General features: G+C 40.4%; 1 protein-coding gene across 1 annotated transcript in view; it reads right to left on the bottom strand.

Annotated features, from left to right (window-relative positions):
- Positions 1 to 19,674, bottom strand: part of IL1RL1 (interleukin 1 receptor like 1) — a 166,452-nt gene extending 146,778 nt beyond the window's left edge. Inside the window, exons 1-5 of the mRNA XM_049856390.1 lie at positions 19,439 to 19,674; positions 18,235 to 18,469; positions 15,450 to 15,645; positions 7,608 to 7,767; positions 3,016 to 3,087 (exon numbers count right to left, since the gene is read on the bottom strand). Of these exons, the coding sequence (XP_049712347.1) occupies positions 3,016 to 3,087; positions 7,608 to 7,767; positions 15,450 to 15,645; positions 18,235 to 18,469; positions 19,439 to 19,502 (727 nt within the window). The 5' untranslated portion in view covers positions 19,503 to 19,674. The remainder of the gene's footprint in view (positions 1 to 3,015; positions 3,088 to 7,607; positions 7,768 to 15,449; positions 15,646 to 18,234; positions 18,470 to 19,438) is intronic.
- Between the last annotated feature and the right edge of the window lie 2,991 nt (positions 19,675 to 22,665).

The raw sequence follows: 22,665 nt of genomic DNA on the forward strand, positions 1-22,665 counted from the left end.
AGTTTGAAGGATTCTGTAGGCAAAATACTGAATGATACAGGAAGTATCAAAACAAGTTGAAAAAAATATACTAAGTCACCGTACCAAAAAAAATTGGTCAGTAGTCAACCATTTCAGGAGGTAGCATATGATCAAGAACCGATGCTATATATATATATATATATATATATATATATATATATATATATATAATATACACATACAAAAAAAAAAAACACATACAAGCACCTTTTTTTTAGGCCATGTTATTATGCATCTACAAGTTCAGAATTGAACTTTTTATCATTATGAAGTTTCTGTGATTGCTCTTAGGTTTTTTGCCTTAAAATCTACCTTGATATCAGTATAATTATAACAATATTGGAGTCCCTGGGCAGCACAAATGGTTTAGTGCTTGCTACCAACAGAAGGGTTGGTGATTTGAAGTCATCTAGAGGCACTTCAGAAAAAAGAGCTGGTAATCCAATTCTGAGAGATCACAGCCACTGAAAACCCTATGGAGCACAGGTCTACTCTGAATTTTATGGAATCACCGTAATTGGAAACTGGCTTGACGGCAACTGGTTGGTTTGGTTATAACAGCATTATTTTGTTTAGTGTTTATGTAGTATCATTTTTTACCCTTTTGACTTCAAGCACAGAGGTGTTTTGTTTATTTGCTTTGTTTTAATCCATATGGCAATCTTTCTATTTTGTAATTAATGATATATGTGGGTTTATACCAAACTTTCTATTTGTTGCATCTGTCTTAAGTTTGTCTTTTCTTTCTTGCCATCTTTTGGGTTGATCATTTTTTTGTTACTCAATTTAGTTCTGTATTTTTAAAATTATTGGTCTTTTAAGGTTACCCCTAGATATTAAAATATTTACTCTTAGACTCAGCAAAGTCTGAGTAGTGATATTTTTATCCTCTTCCGTGTATAAGCTTTCTGTTCCTAAATTTTCTCTATTTGGGTTTCTCTACATTTTGAGAATTAGGCTTGCTAGAGGTTTATTTATTTATTTGGTCTCCTTCACTTGACCCTTTTACTAGGAACCCACTCTGGAACCTATCAATTCTATTTTTTTTTTCTTTTTTTAAAATTCATTATTTTCTACTTTTATCATTGTTATTTTCTTTGTTGGGGCTGCTCACCAAACAAAAAACAAAAAAACAAATCCATCGCCATTTAGTCAATTCCGACTCATAGCGGCCCTATCGGACAGAGTAGAACTGCCCCATAGGGTTTCCAAGGAACAGCTGGTGGATTCAAACTGCCGACCTTTTGGTTAGGAGCCAAGCTCTTAACCACTGTGCCACCTGGGGTTGTTTAGTTGCTTTCTTTTATACAGTTAATTGGTTTATTTATGTGTTTTAGTTATTTCTATACTTATCAATGGAGCCCTCATGGCACAGTGGTTAAGAACTTGGCTGCTAACCAAAAGGCTGGCAGTTTGAATCCGCCAGCTGATCCTTGGAAACCCTATGGGGCAGTTCTACTCCGTCCTATAGGGTCGCTAAAAGTCAGGATCGACTCACAGGCAATGGGTTTAGACTTGGTTTAATTCTTCTTAATAGTGATGGTATTTAAAAAAGTAAATTTGCTTAGAGTGCAGCATCGATCACATTTCTCGAAATTTGATACACTATAGTTATTTTCACAATATTCTGTAATTATGGCTTTAGTTTAATTTCTGAGGAAGAAGGCAAAAAATTAGAAGATGACTTTGTTGACTAATTTTCGAAATGGGTGGGGTTTTTCACTGTTTTAACCCTTGTTATAAATTTCAAATTTTACTGCATTGTGATAGCACCATGTAGTCTGTACAATTTCCTTTTTAAAGATTTTGAGTTTTTCATATATGTTAATGAGAGATATCTGAGAAATATGTTATTTTTATCATATTGTTCAAATTCTTAGATCCTTATTTGCTTAACTAGTCTGTCACAGCCAAAATATGTTAAAATCTCCCACAGCAACAATTTCTGTCCTTGTATTTCTGAGAGTTTTAGCTTTAAATGTTTGAAATATAAAAATTGCTATTTTGGCAAGCATAGTTTTTATTACTATAAAATGACTCTATTTACCACTTAATTTTTTTGCCCTAAAAAAACACATTAACAGATATCAGTATTCCCAGCCTGATTTATTTTTGTTAATATTCTCAGATATGGCTTAGTTATGAATTTATTTTTAATCTTCTAGATCATGTACTTTTAGATATATATCTTTTGAGAGGAATATGTGATTAGATTTTAATATTTGACTCAATCTGAGGATTTGTCTTTTGATGGGGACTTATTTTTTTTTTCCTTCAGAAGGTACTCAACATGTTTTTGTTTTACTAACGATTCCCTTTAAATTTATATATATATATAAATATATATATATATACACATATATACTGAGCTTATTTTTCTGTACTTTGGTTACACACACACACAAAAAAAATCCAAAGCCAAATATGTTGTTATCAAGTCAATTCCAACTTATAGAGACACTACAGAATGGAGTAGTACTGCTCCATAGGGTTTCCAAGGAGCAGCTGGTGGATTTGTACTGCCGACCTTTTGGTTAATAGCTGAACTCTTAACCAAAACCAAGGCAATATTTCTTGATTCCTTCCCATGTAAACTAAGGAATATAACATAACTTCCCCTACTCTTTTAATATAGTTTTCAGCATTTGATGACATAATACAGAATTCTCAATCAACATTACTGAGTTGTAGGTTTACATTATGGATCTTCTCTTTCAGAAATTATTTTTTTTACCTTTGCATTGCTTTTACATAAACAAATGTACAATAATCATTTAGACCCAGAGTGCTCACTGCCAGACCTTTGATGCCACAACTCCCCCAGGCTTCAGCTCTCCTGATTTTTTTTAGTGCTTCTCCTGATAACCTTGGGTATGTCCAAAGCTGGAACCTGGATGTGTACGGGATTTGTCTTCAACCTTGAGGTCCAAAAAATGCACTAAAGATATCCAGACATTGTTCTCTGGCCTTAGTGATTTCAATGACTTTACTTACCAAGTTCTACTTCAATTGAATTGTTTCTTGGATAAGTAATTTTAGGAATTCTGTCTCCATATTCAATTTTTTCTGTTAAGAAATTATACCCACATAAAGTTGCATTAGAATCACATATGATACATTCTCAACTTCTTCTATAAAATAACATAAAGAAAGCGTAGCACAGAGCAGAAGAACTGCAACAGATGTTGGTCAAGAAGAAACAAGACCCATTGTGCGACAAAAATTGCACTCCTTGAAGGTTTATTTATCAGCCAGAAATCAAATTAATTAAACCTAGAAGCTAAGCTAGCGAGATAGTTCAGTTTTATAATTACATATTTTGTGTAAATATGAATTAATGAGTGTAATAAAATCTCATTATCTAATACTCCAAAGTACACTTCTTTAAGTATTGGCTGTAAGCAAAGTTCTGGGCTAAGTCTTGGGTAAAAAAGAAACAATTTCCCTAATATTTTATCTTCAGTTTCATCCTCCACCTTCCAACTCTGCTTTTCCATATTTTTTGAAATCCTTTCCTCTTCTGTTATTCTTCAAGGATTTCATTCCACTACCACTTTATAACTGTCTTTCTTTTATTGACGTACCTCCACCTTTTAGTCTTTCTCCACTTCTCCTCTATCCCATTTGTCCACCAAAATTTATGAATGGTCTACTTAGTCCTATATTCCTCCTATTGGTGGTGAGGTATGGAAAAGTTATAAGAGGAAAGCTAGAAAAAAAAGCAAAAATGCATGCCCTATATGATGGCATTAATATTTGGACATTCTACAAACTATTCAAATTCAGTATGTCCAAAACATAAGTTATCACCACCTACTTTTTTTTACTTAAGGTCACACCATCCACTAGATCACATACATCTAAAATCTGCAAATCGTTCTAAACAGCTTTTCTCTCCCTCTCTATTTCTACTCAGTACACTTTTCCTAGGCAAACTCCTCTCCCACTTCTTCAATGACCATCTAAAGTCCATATAGGCTACTGGCTACTCTACCTACATCTCCACACGGGCTTCTCAAAAGCACTTCGCTCTCAACTTATTCATGACCTAACTCATGATTTCACTCCTAAATCCAGTTTTTCTCCAGAGTTATTTTATTTCATCAAATAGAATCATGATGCATTGGGTTGCATAAGCCAAAAGGTCTAGCTTCCTTGGCATCTCCATATCCCTCACTCTTCACACTCAATCCAACACTAAGACCTCTGGGTTTTACCTCCTAAGATGCCTTGAATCTATTCACCTCTTTCCATCTTCAGTGCCACCATGTTGCCTGTGCCAACATGAGGTCCCACCTGCACTCCTGCACCTGCCTCCTAACTACCACTCTTGTCTCTGTTCAGATCAGCCTGTGCACCACAGCCAGAATGCTTTTTTTTTAAAGTGAATCACACTACACAGCTTTTCAGCTCTCAACTTCTCTGGACAGCTACCTTTGTTCTTAGAATACACCCAAACTTCCCACTTTGGATTACAGGCCCTTATTTGATCTCAGGAGTCCCTGGGTGATACAGTTCACATGCTCAGTGGCTACCTGAAAGGTTGGAGGTTCCAATCCCCGCAGTGGTGCATCAGAAGGCCTGACAATCTACAACTGAACAATCAGCCATCGAAAACCCTATGAAGCACAGTTCTACTCTGACACACACGATGTCATCATGATTCAGAGTTAATGGCAACTGTTTTGTTTTAATTTGGTCTTGGCCCCTGAACACTTCTCCCAGCTCATCCCTTACCATGTTCTCCCTCACCCACATCACTCCAAAACAACCTTCCTGATTTCTGTTCTTCAGATACCCAGTCCCACTCGTTATAGGTCCTTTGCATCTGCTGCTCCCTCGGTCTGGAAAAATCTCATCCATTTCATCATTTAATTAACCCTTCAACATGACTATTATCAGGGAGTTTTCCCTGATTCAACAGGTCCTTGTCTGTTTGATCTCATATTTTCCTTTCCTTCATTGCATTAATCTCCTTGGTAATTATAAATTTCATCAGTGGACTATCTGGTTAATCTCTGTATCTCCTCCCACCTCAGACTTCATGCTTCGCATGAGCAGTGATCAGGCACTTTTCCTCACCATCACATTCTCTTGGCCTAGCGTAGGACCTGGCCTTGTGAGCTCAATAGTCACTAAATGACTGCCTGAAGGAAGAAATCCCCCACTGCCTATCAGCAAGTGCAGACTATCAGCAACCTTGTGGGTATTGAAGTAGCCTCTTAACATGTCTCTAAGCCTCAAGACCCCCTTCAACTCCTGCTTCATACCATCTCCTGGCTAATCTCTCCCATCACAAATATAGCCTCATCAGTCTGCACTCGCACCCATTCAAGGGCAGCCCCTTGACCTTGCCGTTTAACTCTATGGCCTCAGCTCCCACCATGCCTCACCTCATACTTATGTTCTAACTGATTTTAACTCCAACATGAACCACGATGTCCGTCACTTTCACATTTTGCCTTATACTACTGTTCTGCAGTGTGACCCCCTCCTCACTCTTTTTTTACTTGTGTAAATTTTACTCATCCTTCAAAATTCATCTGAGAAGTTATTTCCCCTTGGAAGCCTTGTCAGACCACCTGCCACCACTATGTTGCTGCTTCTTTTCCTGTCCCCCTGGATACTCTATGAATCTCCACTAATGTATAATGTTGAAATGATCTGTTAATATCTCTAGCTCCACTACCACCAGGCTGAGAGTGTCTGAACAGAAGGAATAATTTTTTTGTTACTTTTGAATTCTTAGGTCTAACATAATTTTTGGCATAAAAAAAAAAAAAACAAAAACCTCTTGCTGTCGAGTCCATTCCAACTCATAGTGACCCTATAGGAAAGAGTAGAACTGACCCATAGGGTTTCCAAAGAGCAGTTGGTGGATTCAAACTGCCAAACTTTTGGTTAGCAGGTGAGCTCTTAACCACTGCACTGCCAGGGCTCCTTTTGGCATATAAAAAACACACAAAAAAAAACAAACCCGTTGCTGTTGAGTCAATTCCCACTCATAGTGACCCTACAGGACAGAGTAGAACTGCCCCATGGAGTTTCCAAGGAGCAGCTGGTGAATTCGAACTGCTAACCTTTTGGTTAGCAGCCATAGCTGACATGAAATATAGACCATTCAACCCAATGATCTGTTGAAGATTTTTTTTTTTTTACCTTTGAATCTTTGAAGGAAAAAAAAAAAAAAACGTTACAGGATCTATGCAAAACTAAAGCATTCTGGTAGTCAACCATTGTGTTAATAAACAGTTCTGTGCTGGTCTAGGTCAGGCACTGGGCTCGGTGCTGGGAATTCAACTGTGAATAACAAGAGGAAGGTGCCTACTTTCAAACAGATATCAGCTATCATAAAATCTAAGAACATGAAAACCATAAAATCCAACATAATTTTCTTACTTAAAGGGCACTTACCAAAGAAAATTAAAACTGAAGACTACCTAAAAACATTTATAGTCAAATAAGCAATCGCAGGAAAGAATCTCAGGAGCGGTGGGAGGAAGGACTGTGCCTGGGAACAACATGGCTGGGATGCAGGGAACCGCTGGACCTCTCTGGAATAAACGGCCCTGGGGAGCCTCTTCAGGCAGGGAACAAGGAGCCACTCACATGGAACATATCACCCAAGGAAGCCTCATCATTAAGAAATAGCTGAACATTCCCCAGTAATTTAGAGTCTTAAAGAAATTAATAAAAAAAATGATGGTCCAAGTCAAAGAAATATCAAACCTTCAATTCTCTCCATTTAGATTGTTGTTGCTGTGTGCTATCAGGTCGATTCCAACTCACAGCGACCCTGCAGGATAGAGTAGAGTTGCCCCATGGGCTTTCCTAGGCTGTAATCTTCACCGGAGCTGATCACCAGGTGTTTCTCCCACGGAGCCCCCTGACCATTCAGTTAGCAGCCAAGCACTTAACCAAGTAACTCTCTACTGAAGAAAGCACAAAAGGTGACCTAGCAGGAATTCATTCCCCAGTATGTTCAGAGGGAAAATTGCTTGCCCGGGCATTGGAAGACCTCAGTTCTAGTCCTCCTTTTATCACTAAGCGGCTTTGTCAGCTTAAATAAGTTGCTCCCCTTCTGGGGCTCTGTATAATTAATGGTTTGGCCTGAATTATTTTTACAGTTTCTTCGAGCCCTGAAGATTCTGTTTTCAAATCTTCAAGTCATATGTTCAAATAAACTGGTCACTCCCAAGAATTCAGTTATCCTGGAACTAAGCCCTCCAACCCTGAACTCTGCAAAGACTGAGTGGAGCGGCCCTCCGAAATATTCACAACAGTAACAGCTGAGCAAAATAACAGTAATGTTAATAATATCTCCCATTCTCTGTACACCTACATTCTGCCAGGCACCGTAGCAGCAGCTCCATATACAGGACTTCACTTAATTTCACAATGAAAATAAGATGAGAAAAATAAGCTGCTCACGCCCTTCTACCGCACTCTTCCTGTTCTCTGGTTTTAATAATGACAATTTTGAGAGCCTACTAGCCTTCAGAAAAATTGAGAACCACTTCTGCCCAAAGCCAGCAAGCTCGCACAAAGCAAAAGGAAGTCAAGGCGACAGATCTGGGCATACTTACTGACATCTACACTAATGCTATTTAAAACTGTGTGCTCTTTCCCCCCGTGTGTCAGTCTTGCTTGACATGCATATTTCCCTCTGTCTTCTGCTGAGACGTTTTTCACAAAAAGCTTCATTCCCACAGTATTAAACCGCTCTTCTTTAATCTCTTTACAGTCCTAAATACAAAAATAAACAAATAATTTGACGAGGATTTCTGGGTATCAGTAACATCCTTAGTACCATCCTGCGAACTGTGAGAACATTCAAGAAAACAAGATGGTCCCTAGATCTTACAATTTACCTGGAAGACAATATGTCCAGAAGATTTGACAAAGAATGGCTAGAATGAGTGACATAAATATTATAATCTTATTTAGCACCTTCCTATGGACTGTGAGGAGATACAAAAAAACCATGTGGTCCCTAGGCCTTACAGTCTGCCTGGAAGGCAATATATGGATCCAGAAGATTTGACAAAGAATGGCTAAAATGAAAGGTATAAATATTAAGTCTAATAGGAGTCACGAAGAAAGAGGCTTATGTAGGCTAGAATTCACAGAGGAGGAGGAATTGGGCTGGGCCTTAAAGAATCCTGGTAGGAGGAGCTGAACAGGCAGGAATGTCATTCACCTACAAAACCAATCACCGGATGGACCACAGTCTAATGGCACCAAACCCGTCTGCCAAGGCTGCAAGCCCAGGTGAATGCTGATTGCTTCCTTGTGTTACAGGACTGTGACACCTTGTCCATCTATCAGGGGTTGAACTTTTCAGAGGTCCAATACAGCTTTTCACCAACATTTTATTTGGAGGCCTGAGCAATAGTCAAAGAATGCCAGCTAGGTTTACGGGGAGTAGATGTCATCCAGAGAACAAGCCCCACCATTCCTCCCTGTCGTACGTAAGCTCCTATTCTCACTCTAATCACCGCTCCTTCCATCACAGGGGTCCACTTCTGAACTCTTTCTCAAAACTTTTCCCTTCACTTGAGGAAGCCCCATTCCACAGAGTGCTTGGCTAACTGAGTGCATTGGTGGTGCTGACAGTTAAACACACAGCTCCTAACCAAACGGTTGGCGGTTCAAACCCACCCAGAGGTGCTTCAGAAAAAAGGCCTGCGATCTGCTCCAAAAAGGTCAAAGTCATGAAAACTCTATGGAGCAGTTCTACTCTGCATACGTGGGGCCACCATGATTCAGAATCAACTCCATGGTAAGTGGTTCAGTTTATTCATTGAAACATTCAACTTCCTGTTCTCTGCTAGCCCCTTGTCAGGCAGGGATAGGATGCAGCCCCACACCTCAGGACGTCCGTAACCTAGTAGATAAGACAAACATATAAACCCTTGATTAAATACAGATTTAATTGTCCAAGCGTTCGGCTCTCTCCTCAGCGTCACTTACGGTTCACCGGAGCCCAGACATCACTCTACGTCACTGGAAAAATGTGAATGGGTCCGACTTGCAGGGAGAATCTCAACAATGCCGGGATGGACGTTTGTTAATTTGCAATGTGAACTGCAACTTTCTAGAAGCCTTATACTCTTTCCTGTAAGCATCCCGCATGGGAAACCAAATTACAATTGGATCATTGCTTACCGAATAGAATTCTAGTTACTAATAAAAGTCAAATGGCCAAAGACATCAGACTCTGACAACATGATGCCTTCTTTAGGGTAGGGATCTAAAAAAGCTTGGGTTCTTGGGCAATGGAAACCCATTCCCTGAATACGCACAGCCTCTGGGTCTGCTTTTCTATGCTTCCCTTGTTGATCATTCCCCTTTCTGATTCACACATGCTTTCTTTAGGGATCTGCATATATTCAACCATATTAAGGTTTAGCCTGGCTACCCTGGGGGCCATTCTGTCCCTTTACAGTAACGTGGACTGCCTCTACTTTGACCCACTGGAACATCACTATAAAGCTAAACTCTCATCAGGACTTGGTTTTTGTTTAAAAACTCTTGGATGATGTGTTGCTAGCAATATTTAAAATTAAAATATTAATAATAATGTCAGCTAACATCTGGATGCTTTTTATATTCCAGGAACCAGGAAGAACTCTCCTGGCCCACCACACGCGATGGTTCAGAGGCATTTAATACTGAAGAGCATTCTGGCTAAGTCAAAATGTATATAGGAGAGTGATGAAAATAAGTCTGATGAGGCAGTAAAAACCAAAAACCCACTGTCGTCGAGTCAATTCCAACTCATAGTGACGTCATAGGACAGAGTAGAACTGCCCCATAGAGTTTCCAAGGAGCGCCTGGCAGATTCGAACTGGCAACCTCTTGGTTAGCAGCCGTAGCACTTAACCACTACGCCACCAGCGTTTCCAAAGAGGCAGTAGAAGACCATAAAATGAAGATGAACTTATAAGGCTTTTTGGAAAAGGGAATATGAAGACCATATTTGCTGCAAAGGACCTCTTTAAAGTGTTGAAGAGCAAAGATGTCACCTTGAAGACTAAGGTGTGCCTGACCCAAGCCATGGTATTTTGAATCGCATCATATGCATGTGAAAGCTGGACAATGAGTAAGGAAGACGGAAGAAGAATTGACTCCTTTGAACTGTGGTGTTGGCGAAGAATATTGAATATACCATGGACTGCCAAAAGAAGGAACTAATCTGTCTTAGAAGAAGTACAACCAGAATGCTCCTTAGAAGCAAGGATGATGAGACTGCATCTTACATACTTTGGACATGTTGTCAGGAGGGATCAGTCCCTGGAGAAGGACATCATGCTTGGCAGAGTACAGGGTCAGAGAAAAAGAGGAAGACCCTTAACGAGGTGGATTGACACAGTGGCCGCAACAATGAGCTCAAGCATAACGATTGTGAAGACGGCTCAGGACCAGGCAGTGTTTCGTTCTGTTGTGCATAGGGTCGCTATGAGTCGGAATCGACTCGACGGCACCTAACAACAACATTTGCTTTTTAGAATAATCCCTATAATGACTATGTAGAAATGGATTAAAGGTGGGGTAATCCTAAAGATCAGGAAACAATTTAGAAAGTTATTTCAGTAATCTAACACTAAATAGAGTCTGAAGTAAGGGAATACAATGCAGATAGCAAGAAGGGAGCAGAAACAGTTGTAATCCACAGAATTTAGTGGCAAATTTGGGATAATGAGAAGGAAGGGGAATTCTGTGGTTCTAGCCTGGGTATGCAAGGGCGTTGTTAGATAGTAGAGAGAATGCGAAGAAAACACAGAAGAGTAATAATCAGATTTGGGGCAAGATAAAAAGTGCTTTAAATACGGTTAATTTGATGAGCTGTGGGAATGGGAACATCTAAGTAGAATGTATACTAGGCTTTTAGACAAATGTATCTGAAGGTTAGGAGAGAGGAGTTGGGAGTCATCTGTGTATGAGTGGTTCTACAAGCCATCCGTCTGAATGTATGCAAAAGCAAGAACAGAAGATGATCATGGCTAAAACCATTGTGGACCCCAAAATCTAAGACCTAAGTATAGAAGAAGAGAATCCAGTGAAGATTACTAAGGAAGGGCCAGAAAAATAAACACAGACCAGGAATAAATACATTTCAGAAGGAAAAGAAGAAGGAGTTTCCAGGTGATGGTGGGTCCAGTCGTGCTGAAGCCACAGGGAGATCAAGATCAGAACTGAAAATGAATCCATGATTTGGCAAATAGAGAGCCAGTAGTAACCTCAGCAAGTACAGATTCGCCACGATGGTGGGGGTGGAAGACCATTGTGTTGTGGAATAACATGGAGTCGAAAACAAAAGTAAATGGTGACATTACTATATTCCCAAGTGCGGGTACTTTGCCACCTAGGAGAACAAACTTTTAATGCCTGAAGTGTCTCCTCCGTAATCACTTCAGCTTTGGGGACCGCTTCTACCTCGTTCTGTCTTCAACTCTCTCAGCCACACCCTAGAATTTGTCAATTATCCAGAACTAATATGTGTCTAAATTGCTAAAACCAAATATACATCTTTCTGATTATAATTCTCCATTGTTCCAGCTCTCTCAGTCTTTTATTATAACTAAATAATAATTAGCTAATATTTATTTATTAATTACTTAGTGCATAGATTATTTCATTTAACCTCCAAAAAACCTCTACAAGGCTTTATGTCTCACGATTTAGTTGTAGAAACAAAAAACATTCTAACTATTTTAGGCAGGAAAGGATTTAATATGGAAAATTAGATGCTTGCAAAACCTTTAGAAGGGCTTGGGGCTGACATCTTGGCCAGAAGCACACTGCAGAACTAGCGTGCCTTCACAGCTGCTATCCACACCACTGCCATGAGAGTGGAGAATCAAGACTTTAACAAACACCACCTGCAACTCAGAGACCAGAAGCAGACACTTATGTCTCAAGTTATGTCACATCAACAAAAAAAGTGGAAGGCATATGCGCTGCCTCTCAACTCCCCCAAAGCTAGTGACTAGACCCTGGAATGCTGCTGAAGAAAATTACCATGTCCTCATATGTAGGCTTTCCAGTAGAAAAAGTAGGAAGATCCACCATTCCCGTTTTAGTCTTTCAGTACAGCCAGCTACAGAAGCTAAATCACATACAGAACCTTAGCTGCAAGGAGCCCTGGAAAATGTAGGGTGTGTTTGTTGTTTTGGTTTGTTCTTGTTTTTTTGCTTTATAGCCTCTGTAGTATAGAGAGGCTCACTAGCAGACTGGGATGGATAACGACTGTCCACCTGTGAGAGCCATCATATGTTTCTACCCGAACTTTCTATTCACCCAACCCACTTTCTCTCAGTTTCAATCAGTCCCCTTGATCACTCTATTTTCTCCCAATTAGCAGTTTACTTAAAACATCATTTCCTTACTATCCAGCCTGGACTCATGCAATTTATCACTCCCCTTTCAATACCTCAATTCTACAGCCTTTTATCTTTCTAGTATATTCACCCTACAAAACTCCAGTCCTGAATCGATCCTGCCATCCCTCTCCTACATCCCTACAACCAGGTGAGCATCATAAGAGATAATCACATAAATATGCTGCTTTTTCAAATTTCCCTATATGCTCACCGTACAATTAACTGAGAAAATAGGAGCACAGTTCCCTTGTCTTACTCTTTTCTTCCCTTTCTCTCATTCTGTTAGTTCTATTTTATACACTCTCAAATGCTTCCTCATTGCTTTACTGAATTTCTAAAATTGCCAAAATGCATTTCTATGTACTAGTAACTCTCAAGTCACTATTTTCACACCCCTCCGATATATTCACTACAGTATCTCCCCAAAGACTTTTCTAAAATGTAAATTTGATCATGTCATTACCCTGAAGATGTGACCGGCTGCACAAGGCAGCAATCATCTCACTGCGTGTGAAGGCCGAAGCACCCCCCGTGTTGCTCTGGGCAGGGGCTCTGGGGCTGACTTAGACTCACAGGGTTTTCCAGCCGTGACCATTACAGGGGTAGATTGCCAGGTCTTTCGTCTGCTGAGTCACTGGGTGGGTTTGAACCACCAACCTTCCACTTAGCATTCAGAACACTTAATCATTGCGCCACCAGGTCCTTAGGCAGTTTAAATGATTTGGACTCAATTGCTAACCCAAAGATTGGTGGTTTAAACCCACACAGCAGTGTCATGGAAGAATCCTAGTGGTTGTCTTGCATAAAGATTATAGCCAAGAAAACCCTATGGAGCAGTTCTACTCTATAACACATGAGGTCACCACGAGTTAGAATCAACTCACCTGCAACTAACAACATAAAGACTGAACTATAAATTCAGCGCAGTTTCAATCAAGGTCCCAGCAGTCTTTTTGTGAAAATTGAAAAGCTGACTATAAAATTGCACAAACTTTCAATGGAATTGGAATAGCCAAGACAATCTTGAGGGAAAAGAAAAATACTAAAGAACTTATACAAAATGTATAAGCCTATGTAAAGTCATAGCAGTGAAGAGAATTCAGTGCTGATGCAATGATAAACAAACACAACAACGGAATGGTCAGAGAATTCACGCATACAACGCAGTTTGATTTAAGTCAAAAGTGGCGTGCAACACAATGTGGAAAGGAGAGGTGAGCTATAAGTTCATACGGAAAAAAATAAAATTTGACACTACATAATACTACACACTTAAAAAAAAATCAGTGGAAATAGAAAAAACAACAAACTTCTAAAAGATTATGTAAGAAAATATCTTGTTTCCTTGAAGTAGGAAAAAGTTCTTAAACATATCACAAAAAGCACAGATCAGAAAGTAAAAAGTTAATACATTAGACTACTTCAAAATTAACCAGTTTGTTCATCAAGCTACTCCATTAAGAGAGTTAAAAGGCAAGCCACAGTCTGTAAGAATATATTTGCAATACATGTAACTGACAAAGGACTCATATCCACATATATAAAGAACTCCTACAAATCAATAAGAAATAAACAAGACCAGAGGCTGACAAACTACCCACGGGTCAATTCCAACCAGCCATCTATTTTGTAAATAAAATTTTATTGAACACAACTGCACCTATTCATTTACATATTGTCTATAGCTGCTTTTCCAATACAAAAATAAAGTTGAACAGTTGCAGCAGAGACCATCTGGTCCATAATGCCTAAAATATTTACTGTCTGGACTTTTACAAAGATTTTAAGAAATCCTGGGCAAAACAACCAAAGAGAAAAGTGGAAGAGATACTTGAACAAGCACACTCCGTTTCAAAAAGAAAAAAAAATTTTTAATTCCAACGGCCAATAAACAAATAAAAGATCAACATTATTATCTATCGGGGGATTTTAATTGAAGTTAAAATGAGATACCTTTATTCAGTCATTCAAATGGCTAAAATTTAAAAAACTGATAATATCATGTGTTGTCAGACATGAGGTGCAAAAATTAGTCACGTACGCTGCTACTGGGACTGTAAATTGTCACTACCACTTCGGAAAATGGTTTGGGATTTTCTAGTCACTTTGAACATTTTCTTATGACCCAACATTTTCACTCCTAAGTAAATGTGCCACAGGGCAGGGAAAACTAATTCCAATAGCCTGTGCTCCTTGATGCCAAGGATTATGTCTTCTACTTCATCACATAACAGTACAGTCAAGAAAACAAAACGTTTTAAGGTGGAAAACACAGGTACAAAAAGGCTAGTATCCCATACCAAAAACCCATTGCCATCAAGTTGATTCTGACTCACAGCGACCCTACAGGATAGAGTAGAAATGCCCCCATGGGGTTTTCAAGGCTGTAAATCTTTACAGAAGCAGACTGCCGCATCTTTTCTCCTGCTGAGCGGCTGGTGAATTTGATCCACCCACCTTTGGGCCACCTTTTGGTTAGCAGCTGAGCACTTTACCCCCTGCACCATGTAGGATGCTAATATTTGCATTAAAAAGAAGGGTTAGAATATACATTTCTATTTGCTTGTATAGCATAAAGGTCTCTGGAAGGATAGCACAAGAAACTAGTAACAGCCACTATATACTGTGGAAGGTGTGATAGGCCTGGAACAAATATGGAACAAGAGTGGGAAGGAGACTTTTCACTGAGTCACTTTTTATACTTTGTGATCATTAAATCCTGTGCCTGTAGTACCTATTCAAACAGCTGTTTAATTCGTTAGAACAACAGAACAGCCAAGGAGAGCTTAGAAAAGAAGGGTGATTGGGGTCAAATAGTGGATCCGAGCAATAAAATACTACAAAACTACAACAACCATAAATAAAAATAAACAAATAATGAGCAGGGTAAAATTACCAAAAGCTACTAGCTAACAAATTTATCTTTGGTACACAAATCTCTTGACCAATTCTACCTTAAAAGATACGACTTAAATTGGGCAGAGGGGGAGTAGGCTTTTAAAGGTGAAAACGAAAACTATCAACAGGAAAATCATTCTTTACCTTATACCACTTTATTAAATCCAAAACACAACTCTTTGGGAAATTCAAGTGACACATAAGACTGTCATCTTTTCCAAAATGTAGTGTTTGTAGATACTCGTCTGATAAATTCGGTAGAACATTTCTGGAAGTACCACACCAGTATTTTCTAAAAGCAGTTAGGTTAACGTGTATTCTGTGACAGCTGTTTATATTCCTATATTAAAAAAAAAAAAAATAGACTGAATGCTCATAGACGCTTCAACAATCACAAAACAAAATGATTCAGGTCATCTTCAAATATTTCCAAATCATTTTCAAGGCATTATGCCTACACACTGCCCTCAAACAAAGGAATACACACCCCATGAGTCATTAATCACAAAAAGAAAAATAATATTGACAGGGTGGGGAAACTGGACAGCACCTTAACTAAGTGATTAAAATTAACATCATTAGTGATGGGCCAGTGGACTTCCAGTGCCTCCCTAAGTATTACTCTGAGAAGGACACAAATTGCTTTGTTCAGCATTCCATCCATAAACACACAGCCTGAGCCTAATCATGAAGAAACATCTGACGAACCCAAATGGAGGGATATAATACAAAATAACTGGTCCGCACTCCTCGAAAATGTCAATGTCTTGAAAAACAAGAAAAAGCCTGAGGAACTGTCTAGATTAAGAGATTAAAGACGTATGACAACAAAATGCAATGCATGACCCTGCACTGGATCTTCTACTGAAAAGGAAAAATGTTCTAAGGGTCAGCACTGAGATGACTGAGATAATTAGCATGTGGACTGTAGATTAGGTTCAAGTATTGTACGAGGGCAAAATTTCCTAATAATTGGATAGCTGTCCTGTGATTATGTAAGAGGGTATTCTTGTTGACAGGAAATATACACTGAAATATAAAGGGGTAAAAAGATATGAGGTATATAACATATGGTTTAAAAATATATATACAAACAAGAGTAATGAGGTCAATATGGCAAAAAGTTAAAAGATAATGAATCTGTGTGAAGGGTAGATAGGAGCTATTTATACTATTCATTTGAATTTCATGCAAATTTGAAATTATTTCAAAATAAAATGTAAAAATATGCAGTTTACTGAAAGATCTGTTCCAAGTCATGTCCATTTTTTTTTCCACGAAGGGACAGTATTTTTGCCCAATGTGAACATACACCCAACAATATAGTCTTAACTTTGTTTCTATGAAAGATAATTTTTCCCCATTTCACAGCTCCCAGATACAAATATTTTAAGTCTAGCCTGACATCAGATGAATTTACAATCTCCAACTCTAGTTCATGATTTCTAGCCTAGAGAAAACCTGAGAGTGGGCTGCAACAAGACCCCAGAGTTTTACCTACATGGTGAGTGAAGTTGTGGAAATGGGCCAGGCAAACAGGGGCTAAAGAGCACTTTCATTTATGTAACACTGAGTAAGTGATTTCATACCTGGAGTATGTCTGATATACGAAAAGAAGGAATTTGGCATAATTTAGAGTGGGACATTGGGCCATCCTGGGACAAAAAAAAGGCCAGAAAATACCAGAGAACCAGAACAAGAGAGGGAGAATGCAACTTTACGGTAGTTTATGGAGTACCTACTCCACACATTCTTATTTAATTTTCAGTTGAACCTTACAAAACCAGTAATACTCCCATTTTACAGATAAGAAAACTGAGACTCAGAAAAGTCAAATAATTTGTCAAGGTCATACCAGTTAGTATCGGAGGGTTACAAAATTGTGGCCCTCAGGCTAAATTTGGTCCACAGATGTGTTTTAATTCAGACTGTGCGAAGCTTTACAATTTGAAAAGTTACACACACACACACACACACACACACAAAATCTGAATTCCAGATTCTCTTGAAAAATTGGAAGACGGGCTTTGTTGGACAGATGCTTTCTAGTTCTCCACACTCCCCACCAACCTCAACTGTCTCACACTACCTGCATCACTCATTTACATTACTTCCTAGCATGTTGTTGTTGTTGTGTGCCGACGAGTTGATTCCAACACATAGTGACCCCATAAGACAGAGCAGAACTGCCCCATAGGGTTTCCAAGGAGCGGCTGGTGGATTCGAAATGCCCACTTTTGGTTAGCAGCCTGAACTCTTAACCACTGCACTACCAGGGTTCCCGTAGCATAGGGCCTAGCATAAGTTCTGAAACATACTAGATCCTTAGTAACTGCTGAGTCCCTACCTTAGCATGGAGTCTGGAACATATTGGATGCTTAGTAATTAATTTAAACAGAATCCTTAATGAAAAGGTGCTTAAAGGAGGGTTATTCCTATCAGGATGTGCCACATGTTGCAAAAACGTTTGGCATTCCAAGAAAGACGGCAGCAATAATCCTGGGATAAACAAGCTTTATGAACTGGTCTGACCCACAACACCATTTCAATGGGAAAATATGCATTTCAAGCTCTATGCTCCAAGTAAGGGTATAGGGGCCAAAGTTCATTAGTGGTTACCAGGGGCAGGTGGGGAGGGGAAAGGGAGACTCACTGCTTAGGGGACACTGAGCTTCTACAAAGGGTGATGAGAAAATTTGGAAATGGATAATGATAATGGTTGAGCATTGGGATAAACACAACTAATGCCACTGGATGGTACATGTGAAGAATATTTAAAAGGCAAATGCTGTGCTATATATATTTACCACAGTAAAAAATTTAATTCAAAGTAATAATAATAATAAATCTTAGACATGCAAAAAAAAAATATTCCTAACAGAGTGCTAGAGAGAGAGAGAGAGAGATCTATTTTAAACAAGGAACTTACTTTATGACACATTGATAGATCCCTGCATCCGCCCACGTCATGGGGAGAAACAAAATCCAGCTCTCGTCCTGGTGAATTCTAGACTGTGTGTTTCTGGACACTGGGATTTTGCTGGAAGGTTTATACCAGGTTATATTTACTTGCTCAGAAGTTAGTGGAGGGTATGTGCAATTAAACGCAAAAGGGTGGTCTACTGAAATAATCTCGTTTTTCACACTACTGTCCTTGCATTCAACTGTGGAAAGAAGGGAAAAACAGGAATAATTAACTAGGAAAGAAAACTCTTGTCTTATTTGCTTCTTATTCATTTTAAACAAATGCCTCTTTGATTTTCTAACCAAATTGAACTTTTATTCAGGAATATTCTTTGCTGGGATTTTCCTAAAAAGAGTGTGCTGAAATTCTTCAAATGTGTCCACAGACAGAATTTACTCAGTTCCTTCCCCATAAACCATCTTCCCCATTTGGGATGACTTCCCCTTTTCTCTTCTCTGTAAGACCCTTAAGTCTTCCATCCTCCTAGGACAAACTTCCCTGTTCTGAACCCTTCACGTCTCTCTGTAGCCCAGTTATTTCACTCTTATCCCCAAATGGGTTTTAAACAAAAATTCGGCACTCACTGAGGTTGACTTTTACTAAGTTGCTTAATTTGTTGGGAAAATCTGTTTTGTTGACGCCTCCTTTCCCTTCACCGGAGGTCGTGAAGGACCCTTCAGCATGTAAAATAACCATTTAGCCAGTAGCTGTTGAGTTGACTCCCGCTCATGGCATCCTCTGTGTGTCAGAGTAGAACTGTGCTCCACAGGGTTTTAATGGCTGATTTTTCCAAGCAGATCGCCAAGCCTTTCTTCGGAGGTGCCTGTAGGTGGACTGGAACCTCCCACCTTTTCATTAGCAGCCAAGCACATTAATCCTTTGCACCACCCAGGGCCTCCATGATATAAAATCGACAGTATTATATTCCTGTTAACATTTTAACTTAAGTCTTGACTTGAAAATTTGCCTAACCCTCTCCCCAACGTCATCTCAAAGCTCAAAGGTGAGAGTTGGGGCTGAGTATCAGAGCGCTTGTGGCCCATTCCCTAGAATTCTGTGCAGCCATCCGGGAAAGGTGTAACTTGGGTCTGTCTCGTGCCACCCCCAGGAGGTCCATACAGGGGGGTGGGGAAAGAAGCCTAGGAGGCAAGTGGCTGAGGGAACTTACCTGCTCTGACAAAAAGCGGAAGGGCGAGGGATACACCGCAGAACAGCAGGCATGGCACTCCCATTCTGGGCTACAAGGAACACAGAAGGGGCGGCGTGGGGAACAGGAACAGCGAGAGCGGGAGCGCGTCCTCCCAGGCGCAAGGAGCCGGCTGCTGCCCCCGGGAATCTCAGACTCCAGCTTAGGGAACCGACTTTCCCTTCTGCCTGCGGGCCCTCCAGCCTTTGGCCCCACATTTCCCCACATGTGCTCCCAGAGACTCCTTCCCCTGCTCCGGCTTTTCAGCGCCCTGATCCCCAGTACCCAGGGAGGGGAGCTCCGTGCGCGGGCAAAGGAGGGATCTGAGGGACAGGAAGACGTGCTGGGGGGAGTCGGAGGTAGCTGTCGGCAAGAGTGAGGTTCCCCGGTGTTATCCCCATCTCCCACCTTCAGTGAGGCAGGATCGGGGGGCCCGGCTCCAGACCCCGCGTGTCCTCAAGCAGCCCCGCAGCCCAGAGTCCCCGTGGGGTGGCCCAGGTCCCCGCCCGTGCGTCCCGCGAAGCCTCGCCAGGGCGGGAACCTGCTTCCCCCAGAGACTTGCTTACCTTCGGGATCCGCCTGGGCCTGGCTGTCTAATCCGAAACCCCAAACACCGGCTCCCTGGGGAGAAGCCAGCATAGCCTACCTGGCAAAGTTCGACAGGGAAAGACGGAAGTAGATGGAGCTCCACCGGGCCCTGGGGGCCCCACACCTGCGCTAAGAGGCGGAGTCGGCCCCCCAGCAGGTCAGGGCAGTGCCCTGGGGACCACCTGCCGTGTTTCCTCTGCACCTTTCCTATTGGTAATGGTTGAACATGATAAACACCCCACCCACACTTGGCTCAGCCACAGATTCCCCAGCCCGGTGTCTACCTGCCTGAAGGGGTTGGAGCCTCTGAGGATTTCACGGAGAGCAGACAACCCCATACAGGTGCTGGCGCCCTGTCCTGGTAGAGCGTTTCCATGTCCCGGTGTTTCCTCGCTGCCAGTGGGAGCGTAGGAAGGAGCGAGGCATCGCACTAGGACGTGAGTTAAAGTCTTTTTGCCTACCTTCTGACAAGGCCTTCATCCCAGGAATGGCTGCTTAAATCTGTTCACAGTTGTCACTGTAAATGAATTACTCCATCTTTTCAAGCAAAAAAAAAAATTTTTTTATGAGCAGTTACTACGCAGCCTGCACTGGCCTAAATTGGAACGCCCAAAAAGAGGAATGAGATCCCACGTGGCTTCTGAGGGATGCCATTAACCTGGCTGAGTCATCCACCTTCAACTCTGTACTGCAGGGGTCCCCGAGGCCGTCCTCTGCTACCAGGGCTGTGAGAGCTGCTTCTGTCTAAAATTTCAGAATAGGATGATAGCAACAGGGACAGACATCTATCTTCAAAGGAGGTAGTCCACAGAGCACTGAGATTTAGAAACAGGCATAAAAAGCAACCTCCGTTCAACAGATAGATTCCTGGCCACACTTTCTGCTGCTCTTTGTTGGGTAGAGAGTGTGCGGAGCACCCAGGAGAGAAAGAGAGTAATTGACTTACCAGTAAAACTTCCTGTAACAGGCCAGAGGCCAGCTGTTTGCAAATCACTGCACTCTTAAAAATTACGTTCGAGTCCAAAGTGCTTTTGTTTATGTGTGTTACATCTGTTGGTATTTACTAGATTAGAAATCAAACCAGAACATTTTTTGAACTTTTTATTGTAATTATGGTTATGTGGTATCCTTAAGAGAATATTATTTTATCATTATTTATTTTCTTACTTTAACAATAATAAGCCCATTAATTATCAGTGTAGATAACACACATTTTGTGAAAAATAACTGTACTTTCCAAAGAAAATGGATTGAGAATAATGGTATTGTTCTTCATGTTTGGCCATCTCTTTAACATTTGTCTTAATAAAAGACAGCTGGATTGTCACATCTGCTTCTGCATCCAATTGCTTATGATATAATAGGTCATGCAACCTCTGAAAAACAGCACTGTACACTAATGAGAGAACAAGCATAAAAAAGGCAAATAAGGTCTTAATATTATAAGAGGTTGGGGACCCTCAGGGCTTCCACACTTCTAGAACTCTTTCCTAAGCTCTGAGTGTACATTTTTATATGAGTCAAAATTGACTCCACAGCTATGGGTTTGCTTTTGGTAACATCAGCATAGGTCCCTGGATGGCCCAAGCAGTTTGTGATCAACTGCTAACCTAAAGGTCAGCAGTTTGAAGCCACCCACTGGTGCCCTGAAAGAAAGGCCTGAAGATTTGCTTCCATAAAGATTGCAGCCAAGAAAATCCTAAAGAGCAGTTCTACTCAGTAATAGACGGGGTTGCCACGAGTCAGAATCAACTCTATGACAAGGATTTGGTTTTTGGCAACATCAATGTTACAACGAGGTTCCAATGTACATACACCCTTTGCAAGGTTTACATCTGCACCCAAAAGGGGCTGCCATAAAAAATGTCAAGTGATTCCCATACAAGACTCTCATCATTATGGGAACTGTTGAAAGTTATTTATAATCTCTATACTTTTTTTTTTTTTCAGTTTCCCCCTTACGTCCTATCTTGTTTCTATGGCTTAAGGATTGGCATGTGTGCCACATCCAATTGGCATAGTTGCCCCAAAGTTTATGAAGTTAACACAGGGCCATCACAATTCCCCTGGCAATTCCTCTTCTTAAGACATGTGCACTGACATTTTATTTTGCTAGTGGGGCGACAGGAATGAACCTTACACTTCCAGGGATTGTTTTCCAGGCCAAATGCGTTTCCTAGTATGTGGAGAATGAACCACTTGGCACTGAAAGCAGAGCTGATTAGGGGTTGTAGAATTTGCGATTAAAAATAACAGGAAACCCTGACAATTTACTGCTAGTTCTTAATTACCTTGAAAAGTGCATGAAACTGGATAGCATTGTTTGCTAATGAGAAAGAGGAAGGAAGGAATTCAAATAAAATATATTTATGGATCTTCAGATGGGTACACTCAGATTTGCTTTGTCAGTCATGAGACGTACTACTTTATTGCTACAAACTCCTGAATTCAATTGTTTTTCCTCTCTGGTGGACATTTAGGTTGTTCCAAATTTCTTTCTTTTCTCTCATAAACAGTGCTGCTATGAAGATTCTCGTAATACTCTTCTGTGTGGGATTGGAGAAGTTACCTAATGAGTGCAATTCCAAATTTATTTGGTGGGTGCATGTTCAACTGTATTA

Source organism: Elephas maximus, chromosome 17 (genome assembly GCF_024166365.1).
Source record: "Elephas maximus indicus isolate mEleMax1 chromosome 17, mEleMax1 primary haplotype, whole genome shotgun sequence".
In the NCBI taxonomy this organism is placed as follows: domain Eukaryota; kingdom Metazoa; phylum Chordata; class Mammalia; order Proboscidea; family Elephantidae; genus Elephas; species Elephas maximus.